Source organism: Lutjanus erythropterus, chromosome 9 (genome assembly GCF_056507025.1).
Source record: "Lutjanus erythropterus isolate fLutEry1 chromosome 9, fLutEry1.hap2, whole genome shotgun sequence".
Lineage (NCBI taxonomy): Eukaryota > Metazoa > Chordata > Actinopteri > Lutjaniformes > Lutjanidae > Lutjanus > Lutjanus erythropterus.
Genome location: NC_139325.1, coordinates 10,031,165 through 10,047,500, shown reverse-complemented (window position 1 = coordinate 10,047,500; position 16,336 = coordinate 10,031,165). Strand labels below are relative to the sequence as shown.

Here is a 16,336-nt window from a genome sequence, read left to right as displayed (position 1 = left end):
TTGTTTGTTCATCACTTCCTGTGTTCTTGGAAGATTCCCAGCTAGTGATTTCACTCTGTGGCAGATGTATTCCATTTCTGAAAAGTCACGGTTTTAGACTTTGACAGCTAAAATATGTGTGACCCTACCAAAAAATCTTGCCGAGTGCAGCTTTAAATGATTCCTCAGTTTACAACTCAAACCACGTCTGAGAAGGAAACAGCCTCTGATAGACTCTCCAGTTTTTCATCTTTTTCTCTGTCTCTACGTGGCAACATCAGAGAGAGGCTGAGCTGAGCGTGCTGGTGGTGGTGGTGAGTGGTCTGGTGGTTTTGCTGTTATATAACGTGCCTGGTCGGCTGGCTGATCACAGCCTAAAAGAGCTGTGAATGCTGGCCCGGGTTTGAGTGGTCCGTTACATCCAATCTCCCCACCAGCCGGCTGGCACCCTGATCAGTTTGTCTTTGACCTTCATAAAAGAGCGTCCCCGCCTTTTACTTTCTTTCCCGCACTTTTCTTTGTTTTTGTCACTCTTCAGCCAGCCGTTTTTCTCATCTTTGGACTCTATCCTCTAATCCCAACTGTGATAACTACAGGATAAATCTGTCATTCCACTGGGGTATCCACTCTCTTACCCCCACCAGCTGTTTTCACAGCGTCTAGACACACATGCCGCTGTTGATAAAACAAGAGGACGCCACGGTGTGCTGCTGGACAATGCGGACGTCGTGGAGTGTGGGTCTTCTCCTGCGGCAGGATTAAATAGACTCATCTTTTGTTGTGAATCAGGATTTAGGGAGGCTTTACGTGTGTGTGCGTGTGTTTATGAAGCATCAGAGAGTGTTCGTACACTGTATGTCTGCATGCATAAGCATAAGGCGGTGTATGTTTATGAAGGCTTGACTTAAATCTGCATTAACAACATTACATTTGCATTGTGTATATGTGTGCATGCACAATATGTGTGTGTGTGTGTTTACAAACACTGCAGCAGAGATGAAGACATATGACTCAGTCTTTCCTCCAGCTGTTGGCCAGTGTCTACCCCAGTGCGGGTCACCGTTGGCCAAACCAGTGAACTCATCAGGAGGCTTCCTGTGATAGTGAGATTCTAATTCAGTTTCAGCTGACTTGCAGCATTTACCGGTCTCCCGCATGAGCTTTGGTTTCCATGTGGGCTTACTTTGCATGTCTGGGGCACATAATGCATTCAGGGTTAAGAATAAAGATGATTACGTGGGCATGTCTGAACCCTCAAGGCAAGAAGTTTCTTTATTTTCAGGCCAAACCCAAAATCCCGATCTGTCTGTTTGTTTCCTTATCTTGCATATATGCCATACTTTTCTGCTGAGATGCCGCTGTACTGTATGCTACATATCTAACTCTAACAAACAATCATATGCTTGGAGTCTTGGTTCACTGTGGAGAGAACACGTGGCGGTAATAATAGGGTAGAGTAGATGGCGGTGCTGATGGCGGTGTTTATGGGAACAACCTCAGCAGTCCTCTGTTCCCTGTTTGGTCAGCTGCAGAGAGGTTTCTGCTGGTCTGAGGAGCTCTGACATCACCAGCAGAAGTGAATCCAGATCCACTGCCCTGATGGTAAAACAGCAGTGTGGGCGAACTCAACCGCTGCAGATGACTTTCTCACGGTCCTGTTGAATGTTATGCAAATGTCAGCCCCCCACAGACTCATTTCAGGTTTATTCAAAATCAACTATTATCCTGGCAACTGCTGGAAAAGCTCTACATTTTACTGCCAGTACAAAGGTTTTCCACTGTCTGCTCTCCAAAACATAGTACCATAACACTTGCTTTTGACTCACTAGAAAGTACAAGCAGGCTTGTAGCAGGGAATCCAACTTACATGGGGTAAATCAACCATTAGATTTATGTTTAAAAATATATATGTTTCTGTTTATGAAGCTTTCTGTGGGCTTGAATCTTAAGGTCTGAATAAACCCCTAAACAGACACACACCAGGACAGCTGCAGACACTACTGATGTGTAGTAGTTTTGTTTAAACTACTGTCTGGAGTCCGCATGAAAGATGCATTCACATGCACACACATGCACGGATGGTATTCTGTAGCTTGTTGTACAGTAGTGGCGGACATGTCAGTGCAGTCACAACTAATTGGAGGTACACAGATGTACACACAGAACCAATGCATACACTCTGATGATAAAAGTTACTTCACATGGACCCCAGAAGACCCTTGCGTAATCACAGACGTAGAAAGAATAATTTCGGCTTTAAGATGCCTCCCAAACATTTGAGTCCTCAAAACACCCACACCACAATTTTGATCTTTTGATGATCTTGCCTTAAAAGTAAATATGAATCTCTAGCAGAGGTGTGGACATGAGTCCCATGACTTGTGCTCCCAGCAGATCTGAGTCATGAATTTGATGACTTCACAAACCAAAAAAGACTTTGATCAACATTGATCTTATTACCATCAACTTGTGACTACTATTGAACTACTATTACTTGGAATCCTCCCAAAAACCAATGGTTTAAAAGTAGAGAATCAATTCTAAATGGGAAAGGTGTGATGCAGATGTTTCAACTTAAGATAAAACAAAACTTCTCTATGGATGTCAGTTTTTAAGCCACGACAAAGGCTGAAATGTGGCCTGCAACGGACTACTAAGTAAGCTTTGTGTTTAGCCTAGCAGTTGTTGATGACTTGCAGTCCCCACCGGCCAGTTAAGAGGAGCGAAGAGTCAGCAGTCGGTATAAAACAGGGCAGCCAATAAAATAGGTTTTTCAAAAAACGTGTATCACCACAACAGTGAGAGATCCTTGAGCAAACAGTCATAAATGTCTACAAAAAACATTAGTCTGATGGGTCCAGTAGTAGGTGAGACTAACTGTGGACACAGACAGCAGCTTCAGGTCTTTTGGTCCCTCACACACTTTCACAAATGCACACATGTTCTAATGCATGATCTCTTCCAGGCTTATGTCTGGCAGAGATAATTATAAAGTTTTATGAAATAAAAAGTTAGAAAGTTTTTCAAAACTTCATGGAAAACTAGCAGTGGCACTCACACAGCCTCATATTTAATGACCGTTTGAACATTTAACTACATTCAGAGCAGCATATCATAGTTTTGGGAAAAGAAGAAACTTCTGAAATTTTACAGACTGTGGAAAATAGAGACAAACAGCCTAATCATGCACCCAAAAGTCATTTCCTTCATGGCCAAAAATCTTGAAAGACTGTTGTTGTTGTTTTTCCCTCAGTTTTCTACTTAGTAATACAGTGTGGGGGGCTGTGGTGAGCTTACCACATCTGCTAACCAATTCCATGGGGGAAACCCTGACTGTGCTGTGGTCAACAAAAATTAGATGGCAACATACAAAACAGCAGAAATACAACAGATCAGAATTCATAAATCATTTCTAATTGTATCACAGGAACAACACACCAATTCACACTCAATCAGTGTGCTTTTCAACAATGAGGTTTATTTAAAAGTGGTAAATACAATTAGTCAAAAGCATTCATTATTTCTGTACTTTTACTGCACTTAAACTATACTTTGTGTAAGCCCTGAAAATTCAAAGTCTCTTTTTCTTTTAAACACATTATACATGTTAGAAATGTTTGCTGAAAACGTGAAAACCCTGAGACCTGTGTAGTACTGAATTGTGGAGTTAGGCTTTTAAGCTGTTGTTCATGATTTCCATGTTCAGGATTTTTTGGGTGGACATAGCATGAAACATAGCTCGGTGACATGCCGGAGCCATGGTCCTCCGAACACTACATAACTCCCACGAACTGACACACAAACAACACCACCTCCGCTTCCTCCCCACCTTCCCTAAAGGTCAGATACAAACGAACCTTCAGTGACTCTTTCAGTCCAAATCAGCCCAGCAGTTCACTTCAGCTCACTTCAGTTCCAACAACCCGACACAGAAGAAAAAAATACCATCCTGTCACAGTCCTCTGGCTCTGGTGGAACAGACTTGTCTGGACACATCCAATAAAGCCGCTGGATGGAGCGTCCATGTGTCAGGCTGCTTTCAGGTTGTAGTGGTGTGGACATAACCCCCAAAATTTCAATCATTCTCATTTGGCTTTGTGGTTAATAAAACATATTTCTGTGGCATGATAAACTCAGAACACACATTTATTGTTGCTTTACATGAGCTTTAAGACTTGGACTTGACTCTGGATGGAAAAGCGTCAGCTTGGCAGAATAAATTGCCCATATTAAAAATGTAGATTAAAGTCCTCCGTTAACACCTTTTAAAACTTTTTATTGCTTTTCAGTGTGACTGATGTGGTTTTACCTGCTTTTACTGTACTGTACTCTCTCTTTGTTCTGTAGTAAACTCATGAAAAACTCTCTGGGACACTTTGTATTTTGATGCTTCATAAACATTGTTGACTTGACCTGAGTCATTAAGTTCAACATTCAGAAAACATGAAAAAAAAGCTGTTGTGGCACTAATGCAACATGAAAGCAGGGCAGATAAATGAGGGGAAGCAGAGTAAAGATGGCTATCACTATACATCGCTTTCAGCAAGTGGTTTTACTGATAAACAAGTCACACAAGAAGGCCACCTCTTGTAGTGCCTCCTATGAAAAGAGAGCACTCCCTCTCCCACACAGTGCTGAATAGAGAAGTGCTCTGTGGCCACACACATCTCTGCCAGGCCGTATCTCAGTGCCAAACATTTGAGCCCTCTCCCTGTTGAAGGCCTGTGGGCTTTTGTCTCTATGTCTGATCTGCGACTGTGGTTGAGAGGGGCTCAATAGGGGAAGGCCTCCCTGTCGTGTTAGGCTCAGGTCTCTCTCAATAGGGGTTGTTTCTCCCGGAGCAGAGGGCATCTCCGTTGAGGCCGCAGCTCAGAGAGCACACAGGGAAAGAAAAGGAGGGGAGCAAGGAGACACCCAACAGATTTTTGTTTGGAGGTGGGATAAGAGTGTTGGAGGGTAGAGGACTGTGACCTTGTGTCTTATCTTGGAATCTCACAAACCGAATCAGTCATGACTTTATGTGGTATTACATCATTTTTGAGTTTTCCAAGAAAGGGGAAAGGCTTTTGAGGCTTTATGTTTTTGGTTCAAGTTTTTCTTTGTCAGCATATTGTCAAAAGTGTCCATCGAAACTGGTTATTTAAATTCATAGTGAGTCACAAGCCCATATTTTTCTTATAAAAGGAGGAAAAGCAGCTAAAGAAAATGATTTTATTTTCCTCCACTGCATAAAAACATATTTTTAGGAATGTTCTGTGCTTTACCACTATGTGTGGTGTGATAAAATTGCATCGGAAATAGGGTAGGGAAGGGACAATGTGAAAAAAACGAAAGCAGCTGCCACTTGAAAATGGGATTGGATTTATAGGATTTTTGCATCCATGAAATGTAGGGCTGGGTGTCATTTAAAAAAATATGATACCAATACCAATACCAATGCCCTTAAAGACTTACCAATACCAACAGAGTAGTTTATTTAGTTTATTTGATATATTTTACATGGTACAGCTGTCCACCCTGAAGTTTTCTCCATGCTTGATGAGGTGCTTTATCGTGTTTCTCATATTCCTAGTTTTTCCTGAAATAATCCATTCCTATTTTATGCATTTATTTTTTATCAGACCCCACAGGCGTGTAGCATAGTTATATAAGTTTTACACATTACTGGGTTATTTTGGTCGATACCGTAAAGCCCAGCCCTAGTGTAATGAAGTAACTTATTTAACTAGATGACTCAAAAGGTACATTTCCTTCTTGTATTTAAGAGGGTTAAACGATATAAAAGTGTGTGTGAGCATTTTTCCTTAATATCTCTAGTGGAGTTTATTTCAGACGATTTACATTTTGATATGAGGAGGAATATAATTAGTTGTATGAAATGTGTGTATTTACTTTTCAATAGCCATACCTTGGTTTGAAACCACTGTTCTTGAAGGCTTCATAATGACTGATTTCATGCAAATTTAATGAAATTTGGGACAGTAATTTTTCTATATTCCTTCTGACAAATAGAAAAACAACCAAACAATCAAACATACATGCAGTATATACACAAGTAGTATAATATTTTAAAGTAACTTCAGTGAATTGCTACCAAAAGAGGGAAAATGTGACTCTTGCTAATGAAAAAATGTCGGAAGTTGCAGACAATTCACAAGTTGTGTCATTTTAGCTGGCTCGCTAATGATAGTTACTGATTTGCCTACATTCAGGAGTCAGCTGTTTTTTTGTTGTTTTTTTTTTAGTGTGTATGAATCTGTGGCTTTACTGTAATGGCAGGACTACTGGAGAGCTGCTGTGTGCAGTCAGCGGGGCTAACATTAAGCTAGCAGTTCATGTTCAGCAAATATTCCCAAAATGTAGGATGGCTGCTGGTTAAAGTACAATTTCTCATTTTTTCACTCTGCAGGTGTTACAGCTGGACTGAGTTATCACGTACCACAATTTCAGTATTAAATCAAAAATTGATTGAAATGGTAAAAAAAATATTTCAAAGATGGAAAATCATAGCTTACTGGTCATTAAATTTCATATGATCTTTTTAAAGAAAAAAATGAAAATGTAAAGAATATTTGTCACAGCATACAGACTTTTTCTTTTAACTTTAAGGTTTAAGGCATCAGTGTAAAAAAAAGAACAGTTTAAATGGAGAAATCAAATCATGACTTTAAAATCTAAAGTTCAATTGAATAATGAATTTGGAGAATCATGACACGTGACAGCAGTAAATTACTTTATCTGCTGAGAAAAAAGAAAAGTAATGCTAGTACTTTTTCAGTAAGTTGTTAATATTAATGTGTACACTCACCATATTGCCAGAAACTTCATGGGGAACGTGTCACTCACTGTGTTGCAGATATTAGCAATTTTATTATTGACAAAAAATGTGACTTAATTCAAGGTCAGATTTATACTTTATGTCTCCCCAAGGTTCTGTGTGATGTAAATGTGATTATTTAAGTACTGTACATGCTGACTACACAAGAACAAGGCAGCCTTTGCATTACCCATTGAAGTATAAACAGAACCACGTGTCTGTCTGCTGTCTGTTTCCTTTAGACTGAATGTCCTGTCAATAATAATTTTGTCAGATCCGACACTTGATGCACTTTGTAGGGAATTGCATCAGATTCTCTTACGGCTTTTCACACAGGAAGTGAAAACAATGAAAAGGAGAGACATGTCTGAGAAATGTTCCAGAACTGTGTTAATATTGTGATAAGGAGTCTACTCCTGTGGGTAAACTAAACCAAACAGTTGCATTAGGAAATTTAAGGCGAGTCTAAGAGTCTAACTGTAATGAAGGGAGTGGCTCTGCTGCTTTGAGCCTTCGGCTGTTAGACTGAGCTCTGTGTGGTTGTGGCGGATGGAAATTAAAAGGTTGAGGTAGCAGAATGTTTGAATTTCAACATCTTTCTGCTGAAAATGTGGCGACAGACCCACCCTTTGAACTCCCTGGGCAGCGTGGAGGAAGAGAGGCAGAGAAGGCATTTTATCAGTTTCAAAGAACTCCTTCTTTCATCTTTCTTGTTTGGCCTGCTGGTGGACTAATTAGCTGTTTCCTCTCCGCTGAGCGTTTTGGGCCGGGCATGGCAGCAGTCCGAGGTTAAGGGGTGGCACTGGCCAGTGGGTAGATTACAGGTTTGGGTTGTTACCACGGCTTCTGGAACATGGAGCTGCGGGCATCACATGTGTTGGCACAGGGTGCGGGCACTTCAGATGTGGTCCGGGACATGTGGAAGCTTTCTAGGGTTTATCCTGCCCAGCCCAGTTTAGTGCCGCTGAGGGGAGAGAGAGCTGGCATTACAGCGTCAAACCTGTACTCAGACAAACAAACATAGGGATGCTTTGTGTGTATACATGGCCTCTCTGTGTGTGCATTTTTGTTAGCTTTCAGGTTTGGATGTGTGGGTGTGTATGTTTGTCACTATACTTTGGTTTTGAAGGATATAAACCAAAAACTACAGTCAAGAAAAATGTTGAATCGTGTTCCGTTTCTGATTGATAAACCTCGTCTGTATGTTTGGCTTGGTTAGGTTCACACTTAGCAACAGAAGCCAGCCATGGAACGTTAACGAAATTATGCATGAAATGGAAATCACAGTGATCTTTGCTTCTGCATGTTGATGTATTTCATCCAAAAAGAGACAGCAAGGGAGGGACTTGTCGCAGTGGCCAACAGTGTTAAGTGTTAAAGCAACGCTCTACCGGCCATACAGCTAAGTGCAGAATTTGTTACCCAACAGAGAATACATTACAAAGGTGGCTTGTTTGCCGACTTTGCTTGTGGCACCCCTGGGCTGAACCAGCTGACTTAGCTGCACAGCTAATCAAGCTAATGGCAGTATGGGTAGCGTATGGGTTCAGTCCCAGTCTGGCTGTGTTGACTGGGTGGCTGCTGAGCCAGGTTTTGTTGCCATGTAATGGCAGCTAAGTTAGCAGAAACTATGAGCCAGAGTTGAATCTGATCAGCCAGACATCAGAGGGAAACCAAGAAAGCATTTTGTCCAGAAAATATGATCCAGTTTCATTAAAATCAGTGAACAGTCAAGTTGTATTTTTGTACTGTACATTAATCAGAGAGTCCTGGCCCCAAGCCCATCATATGCGCCATGTAGTTATCATTAGCATGTGACTAAAGCAGTCCACTGTAAAATGCATTGCACATGATCTGCTGTCACTTTCCCCAACGTGAATAAATTCTAGCCAGCACGTCCGTAAACATAATAACTATTTTGTTGGAGCAGGATCAAGGTTTGAAAGTTAAAGACTGGTTGCTAGCAAGCTCACTAATGAATCTTAGCCTTAGCTATGCACAGGTGAAAGTTGAAGGTTGATTGACAGGGGGATGTTATGATATCATTGGTCGAAATTGGCTGGCTCTAGCATATATAAGCACTTGTCATATTTTGTTTTGCAGACAGAAAAAATAAACATATTTTCCATGATTTTTATATTAATATACAAAGAAATTGATTATTTGTATTTTGGCACATGTTGTTAAATGGGTGTACAGTGTGACTGGAGATGAGATTGAAAAGAACTAAAAGGCATTTTTCATTTCAGCTTTACTTTAACAAGCAGTCAGGAGTTTGTATATGAGAGGCAGGTTAGAGATTTTGCTTCTGGGGGAGCACAACAGCTGGATTAAATTTTAGGGTCATGTTCTGACAAAATTTAATACTTCAAATGTTGTCAGTCTTAACTTTTCAATAAATGAAACTTATCCATTCTTGTAGAGTATTTTCTCTGATCTATGTTGAGACAGTGTCCTCCCTGGATGCCTAAAGGAGGTTGACTGACAGACACGTTGACTGAAAGAGTCCACCAGATGGGACCTTGGGATTGAAGAGATTGGCAGCTTTATTTACATACTGAGGACAAGGGCGTAGCGGAGCCAACATTCAAGTCAAAAGTCAAAGGGATGTCAAAACTGGCGTCAACAATTCCCACGCTTTCACAGCCAAAGTCTATGAACCATGCACCGCTAATCTTTCTCGCCATGAAACCCCCACCCCTGTTATTTTCTGCCTCCGTCACCGGTGCCCAGCCTTGATCCAACCAACCGTATCTTCAATCATAAAGTCACTCTACAGGCCACGGTTTCCCCCTCTGGACGGCCGAGCTGCCTCCCCCTTTGTGGGGGATGTTAATTGGTCAGTTTGGGCCCAGCTCCACGGATGGTATCTGTTTCACATGTGACACTGGCAGCCTTTGAGCCCACAGAGCTGCGTGGATAATTATTCTTAATGAGGCATAGAACCCTTTCATGGGTCTTTTCATTCACATCAACTGGCTGTGATTTACAGTGTATAATCTATTTTAGATTTTTACCTGATTTGTTTTTTTCTTGTTTTTTCGTCTTTACACCACCTGACATAAAGTTAATTGATTGATTGGTTGTTTGGTCAATTGATACGACCATTTTGACGCAGCAACAACAAAAAAACAAGTGTCTGATGGAGCTCTTGTTAGGTTTTTGATGTGAGGTATGACTATATTGGCTTCAAGTGTTGTTATTTTGAAGCAACCACATGTCAGTCTGCTGATTTCTGTAGCAGAATGCAAAACACACACACACACACACAATAGAAAACACAAGTTGGATACAAATAAAACAGAGGCCCTCAAGAATATCCTCTTACCTCCCTCCATATGAGGTAAGACTCTATTAACTTAACATGAAAAGCGCAGAGAAGCTGCAGACTTGGGAGAGGACAGCTGTTTCTTAAAGTTGCATGTAAGACAAATAAAAAAAAGGCAGACAAAAAGACAAACAGTAGATTTCTTGTCATTACAAGCTATGGAAATGTTGTCAATGAGGCAATTTCCCTTGAAGAAAGAGTGAAAATGAGTTTTTAATAGTCTGAGAGTGGTAGAGTAGCATGTCTGCTAATTATACAGCTCCATGTGTGCCTGTGAGTGTAAATCTGTTAAGTAGTTTGTGATAGTGGCGTATGAGGGTGTAAAGAAACAAAGTAGATATACTTAAGTGCTGTAAACTATTGTACACTCACAGGGGTTCACATGGAATGCTTCCTTTAATTTTACTTTTTATAATGTAAATATATTTTTCTGAGAATACTGTCTATGTCTATTAATGACATTCTAGTGCATGCCAGTTTGTGTGGGTGTATGTGTGTGCTTTTTGCAGAAACCCAGGGTACATGATGTAAGCATGTATGCAGGTTGTGTGTATTGTATGTGTGACCAACAGGACTGGGCCTACTGTCCACAGCTTATGTTGCATACTCCTAGACCCAAGTCATCAACAACTGTTAGGCTAAAAACAAGGCTTACCTAGTCTGTTGCAGGCAACATTTTGGCCTTTGTCGTGGTTAAAAAACCAACATCCATTTAAAAGTTTTGTTTCATCTTACACAGGAGCATTTGCAAAATAATTACATACCTGATATGTTATGATCCAAGTTTGGCACGATACAAGATGAAGAAATCCCTGTTTTGTTAGCCTTGCTGCCATCTCTGCTATGTGTCTGCACAGCTGGCAAACATTGTTTAAATTAAGAAGTTTGGACTCATCGACCTGCTTTATTGTTTCCTTATTGTTAGGTGAGTCAAGAACACTTGGTTATAATACCGTTACACTATCCATGCAACTTGAAGAAAACTAAGACCATACTATACAATAACACTTTATTCAGAAATATACAAATCTCCACTGGTTGCATCTGACAGTTGTGGTGGCATTGCAGTAGGTGCTTCACCATCTGTTGCCTGGCAGAGATCTGCATTCCACTGGAGCACACTCTTCTAGTTTCAGGGTTTTTGTGTGTGTGTGTGTGTGTGTGTGTGTGTGTGTGTGTGTGTGTGTGTGTGTGTGTGTGTATGTGTGTGTGTCTCTTTTTTTAGCATTTAAGTGTCCAAGTGTGAGTTGTGTCAGGAACAGCCAACCCTCACAGGAAGACTACAAAAAGTAGAATAAGAATCCAGTAATTGTGTCTCAGCTAATGAAAGAGCAGCGGGAGTTTGTGTGAGGGATGAATCTCGTTTTACAGCCTAGTTTGCCTTGTGTATTTTAAGAATCTTTTCTGCCATATTTCCCTCATGGTCAGCTGTGGCAGACGGCAGAGCAGCAGTGCATCGTGGGCCAGCTGCTGCTCCAAACACACACTCAGAGTCTGAAGTGAACAGCTGGCACTCTGAAAAATAGAAAATCTTTTTTGATAATTGGGGAAGGTTGTAATTCAGAGCTGCTTCTGTCTATTTGAGGTCCGTTAAGTACAGACTGCATCGAGCCTCGGAGAAAGATGGATGGCTCGGGACTCGTACTTTCGTGTCTGAAATAACCGATGCCCTTTTTCAGTCATGATTTAGTGGTGCCAACTAAATAACTAACATCACTTGTGTGAATGTTTACATGCACCTCTGTGTTAACTTATGTAATGACATGCGGTAGTTCCTGATAGCTTGGAGAAGCAAACTCAAAACTAGTTTCTTTAGATGTTCTGCCCAAAAGGAAATGGCTTGTTTCTTCTTGTTTCCTTTACCCCACTCCCTCCTTTGTAGCATCATTACCCTCAAGAATCGCTGAGATACAATCTAAAACCAACAGTTTAAAAGTAGCCTGCTTTTTTATTTAACAAAATGTAAGACTAATAACATTTGGAAGCGTGTCTGTGGTCAGCAGTCTGACGTCAAGGCCGCCAAAATTTATTCCAAATGCCTTATTCTGTGTCGTATGCTTTTCTACTTCCCTCTAACAGCGCGTCTCGTGTGATCAGGCGCATTTTTTACAACCTCAGAACTGTTTTAACACAACCAGATACACAGAAAGTGCCTGGTGGCTTGGAGAGGATTTAAATTGTGGCGGCCGGGCCAAGTGTCTGTGGATGTGATCCAAATCAGAGACATTTACAGCGTAGCCTTGCTTCTGTCTCACCAGTCAGCAACAGTAGCTGGCATGTTGAAGCTGAGGCTTCGCCGGGTCGCTGGTCTTTAATGGATGGAGACAAAATGAAAATACCCACCATACTGTATCATGCATCACTTGCAGAGAATAGTAGAGAATGCTGTTCCCGTTATAAATATGGACTCAGTGCCTGTTCTGGGCAGTTCTGGGACAAATCTCCCTCTTTTCTATCAGAGGAGCTGTGGCCAAAGTACCCTAATCTCTCTGTCACTCACCCTTACCCTGTTCAGACCTGGAATTAAAGGCATGATGTACAACATTTCCTTAAAACAACGATAAACTATTTTTTGGTAGATTTGTGATCAGCAAATCACCACTCATTCTACATGTGGCTCGGGTTATTCAATCTCAAGTGGACAGCTCTAAATGCAGATGTGAAAGCAATCAGGATGCATTAGAGATCTGATCGCTCACACTGGAGGTGGTCTGGGCGGCATGTGACCCCTGTCTTTTAGCAGTGTGTGCGCAATGTGTCCTGCATCACATTCAAGGACCGCCTACTCGGCTGACTGTAATAGCCCAAGAAGAATTTGCCTGTGGGACAATAAAGTTAATCTTGAATCTAGTAATCCCAGACTCCCTTAAAAAAATCCAGCTATTTTGAGAGTTGTTGAGTTAGGAGAAACTTTATTTTACTTTGTGAAACTCTTTCTACAACAGATGCTTAATTATTTGGGCCTTTTTTTTTAATTTGGCAAATGTTATACATCAAGTTATTTCTTCCTTTGTGTTCTTTGTGGCTCTTTGTCCCAGCAGGCTGCAAGTTTACAAACAAATTTTAAACCATATTCATTAGCATAAATAGGGAAGTGAAATGGTGACAGCTACTTCTTAATCATTCATGCGTTCTTGTAAATTCAGCATAAAATGCAATGCATCAAACTAATACTATTCAGGGAGCTTTTCTAATTTTCTTTTTTGATTTTGGAGATCCCTGGGGACAAATGTGCTCATGTTTCAACCACCATAACTGCGGAATGTAACATCAAAAATAAATTTATCTGAATAAAACTCTCCTCCTGCTTCTTTTGAAATGACTAACATAAAATGTAAGTACAGATTTCAGAGAATTTGACCTGGTGGCAGAGATCAAGAATAACTGTAGAAATAGCCAGTCATCTTGTGGATTCTCTTGTTTGCTTATGTAGGTCATTTAGAGGTATCAGTATAAAACTTAGACTGTTTCATAACCAGTTAGATACTCCTTGTAGTAGCTTTAAAGTGTTTCTGTTCTTGTAAATAAGAGCGGGCGAGTCAGATGCTCTGTGGTGTGCTGGGATGCATCCTTTTACTGTCTGTCTTTTACTCTGACTATGGCATTTCAGATGTGAAAACATCAGATTTCCACACAGTTAGAGGAAGTAAAAGTGTGTGTCATGCTCATACACCACAGAGCATTTCCCCCGCTGGGCTGCTGACGGCGATGGTAAAACATGTGGCTAGTTGTGGGTTGATAGCAGAGTGAAGCGTTGGACTGAACAGGAAAAAAAGGAATGAAAAGTCAGATCTTTGGACTGAATGGATAAATGGACAGTAATGAACTTTCAACTGATGAGCTCTATTTTTATGTCCATATAGAGTGTTGAAGTGACATCCGATGCATCTGGAGGCGCATTGTCATGCCAGGTGTGAAGTCACATACTAATAGCTGTCCATTTGTGATCAGGTCACCCAGGACACATGTTAAGTCAAGTCTCAACTTCCTGTAGTCACATCAATACACAGTCTCCTCAGCGGAATAACCTCACAGGTCAGAGATCAGACCCTTCGAGGTTACCGCCTTGACACTAAACGTGTGCATGTTTTTCAGTATTCCCCTCCAGAAGTCAGAGGTGAGTAAGATGAAAGCCAAAGCAAACGTCAGTGAAGCAGGTTATTGGTCTGGACCTTGTTGTGTGTGTGTTGAGGATGTGCAAAGCGGACATCACATCAGAGTGTGAGCTAGCGGCCTCTCTGAGGACAGACAGGCTGAAAGGGAGCCCCTCTGTGAGCAAACACCCCGGCCGAACAGAGGACACGTTTGACACGCACTTCTCTCATCACTCAGGAATGTTTGAACACAGAAGATTGGTGAATATTTTCCTAAATATCCAATTGTTCAAAGTTCAAACAGAGTTTTCAGAGCGTAGCTGAGCATTGAGGGCGGGGGGGCGCACATACCAAGAGAGCAACAAGATCGACCATGGTTAGGGTTGTTTTACTAACAGGAAATTAAATATCCTCTAACCATAAGGATTTTATGTTTTTTTTCATTTTAATTTATCAGAGCTAAAACAATCCATTTCTTGGTTAGCATTTTAGACTTCTGGACTTGTGGGCATCTGGACTAGTTCAACATTTTGGGGAATTCTTGCTGAGAGTTAGATGACAAGATTGATATGACTCTGATGTTTGTCTGCTACATAGAATATTGCTAGTTTAGCTTAGCTTAGCATAAAAACTTGAAAGATAGATAAGATAACACTAGATAACAGCACTTCTAGTAGATACCAAAATGTATGTCATTGCTCATGCTTAGAATCTCAATTTCTTTTTCAACAGTTACAATGATCCCAAGTCACCAGGACCTTATTAAGTAGTCCATTGTTGTATTTCAACCTGTCAGTCATGAGTCAGATACCTAAAGGTTTGTGAATCAGGCTCATGACTGTGGAAGGTCAAACACAGTGGGCACTCAAGACTTTTGCATCCTAAACTATGGTTGAGCCTGGAGGTCCTTGCCAGATGTCCTTCTATATTGTTTGGTTTGTGTGTGTCCACAGGGCATGGCTTTCTCTCTGGAGGAGCGTCTCCAGCTGGGGACCCACGGCCTGCTGCCTCCCTGCTTCATCAGCCAGGACGTCCAGCTCTTTCGAGTGCTCAAGAACTACGATATGAAGAAAGACGATCTGGACAGGTGAGCACAGAGAGAAACATTGACTACCATGACATAGCATCTTTTTATCTTCTCTCAGCTTCAAATTGGTGAAATTTCGCCTGATTCCCCAGAGGATTTCCCTGCCTCTGTGCACACTGAGAGCTCCTACATCTGGAAGCCTTCAAAACACAAGAACCAGATTAGCGATCAGCCCTCGGAGGTCTACATCCATCTCCCGACACTGCATATTTCACTGAAAAAATCTCCACGGTCCTCTTTTCCTCCGCTTTTTCCCTCGCCTCCCTGTTCTCCTTCACGGGTGTTTTTACAACCTCCGCAGCGACCAAATGAAAACTTCAGCTCAGTTTTGCATGCTTCATTAGACGCTCAGGAGTCGTAGCTGTTGGCATTATGTAATGAATCTGCCTCATGCTGACATTTGAGTCTGGGCTCTTTGATCAACGGGATCAGGGCTCAGACTTAAGTCATAGCCTGTTTTACTGTTTTGAATTATACGCCGAGCGCTGAGTTTTATCTATCTGTGAAATTACCTCTTACTCCACTCACCATTTTACATTCAACTGCTCCATCAGCTGTCACTCCCAATGTCAGGGATGAGTGAGCTGCTTGTGAGACAGGATTTCAGGTCAACAGGAACTAGACGGCTTCATAAAGAGGCCTCATTTTCCCCCATAGCAACATGACAGTGTCAACATCTAAAAACAGTCATTATGAGCTTGTCATTGCCATTCCCATGCCCCGTCAATGTCACTGACAATCTGTCTCTGGACGCTCCAACTTTGGGCTTCAGTCCTGTGGATTAAGAGCTGCTATTTGCCTGCCATTACTCAAGCCTGATGTGTTTACTTACCGTCTGTTCCCCAACTCTGAATCCTTCTTTGGTATTTACTGCTGGACGCTGTCATGTATTTTTTACGACCATAACTCCAAACTTTTGTTCCGTCCTGTTCTATTTTAATCAGAGATCTAGACTCTATTTTTTTTCAGTCAGTGGAATTTGTCTTGTTTTCAAATTATTGTGACAAATTTTGGCACCAGCGCAGTGAGCA

At 41.3% G+C, this 16,336-nt stretch overlaps 1 protein-coding gene across 1 annotated transcript in view; it reads left to right on the top strand.

Annotated features, from left to right (window-relative positions):
• The window catches only part of me1 (malic enzyme 1, NADP(+)-dependent, cytosolic), a 112,169-nt gene that overhangs the window by 29,919 nt on the left and 65,914 nt on the right, over nt 1–16,336 (top strand). Inside the window, exon 2 of the mRNA XM_084726109.1 lies at nt 15,172–15,305. Within this exon, the coding sequence (XP_084582235.1) occupies nt 15,172–15,305 (134 nt within the window). The remainder of the gene's footprint in view (nt 1–15,171; nt 15,306–16,336) is intronic.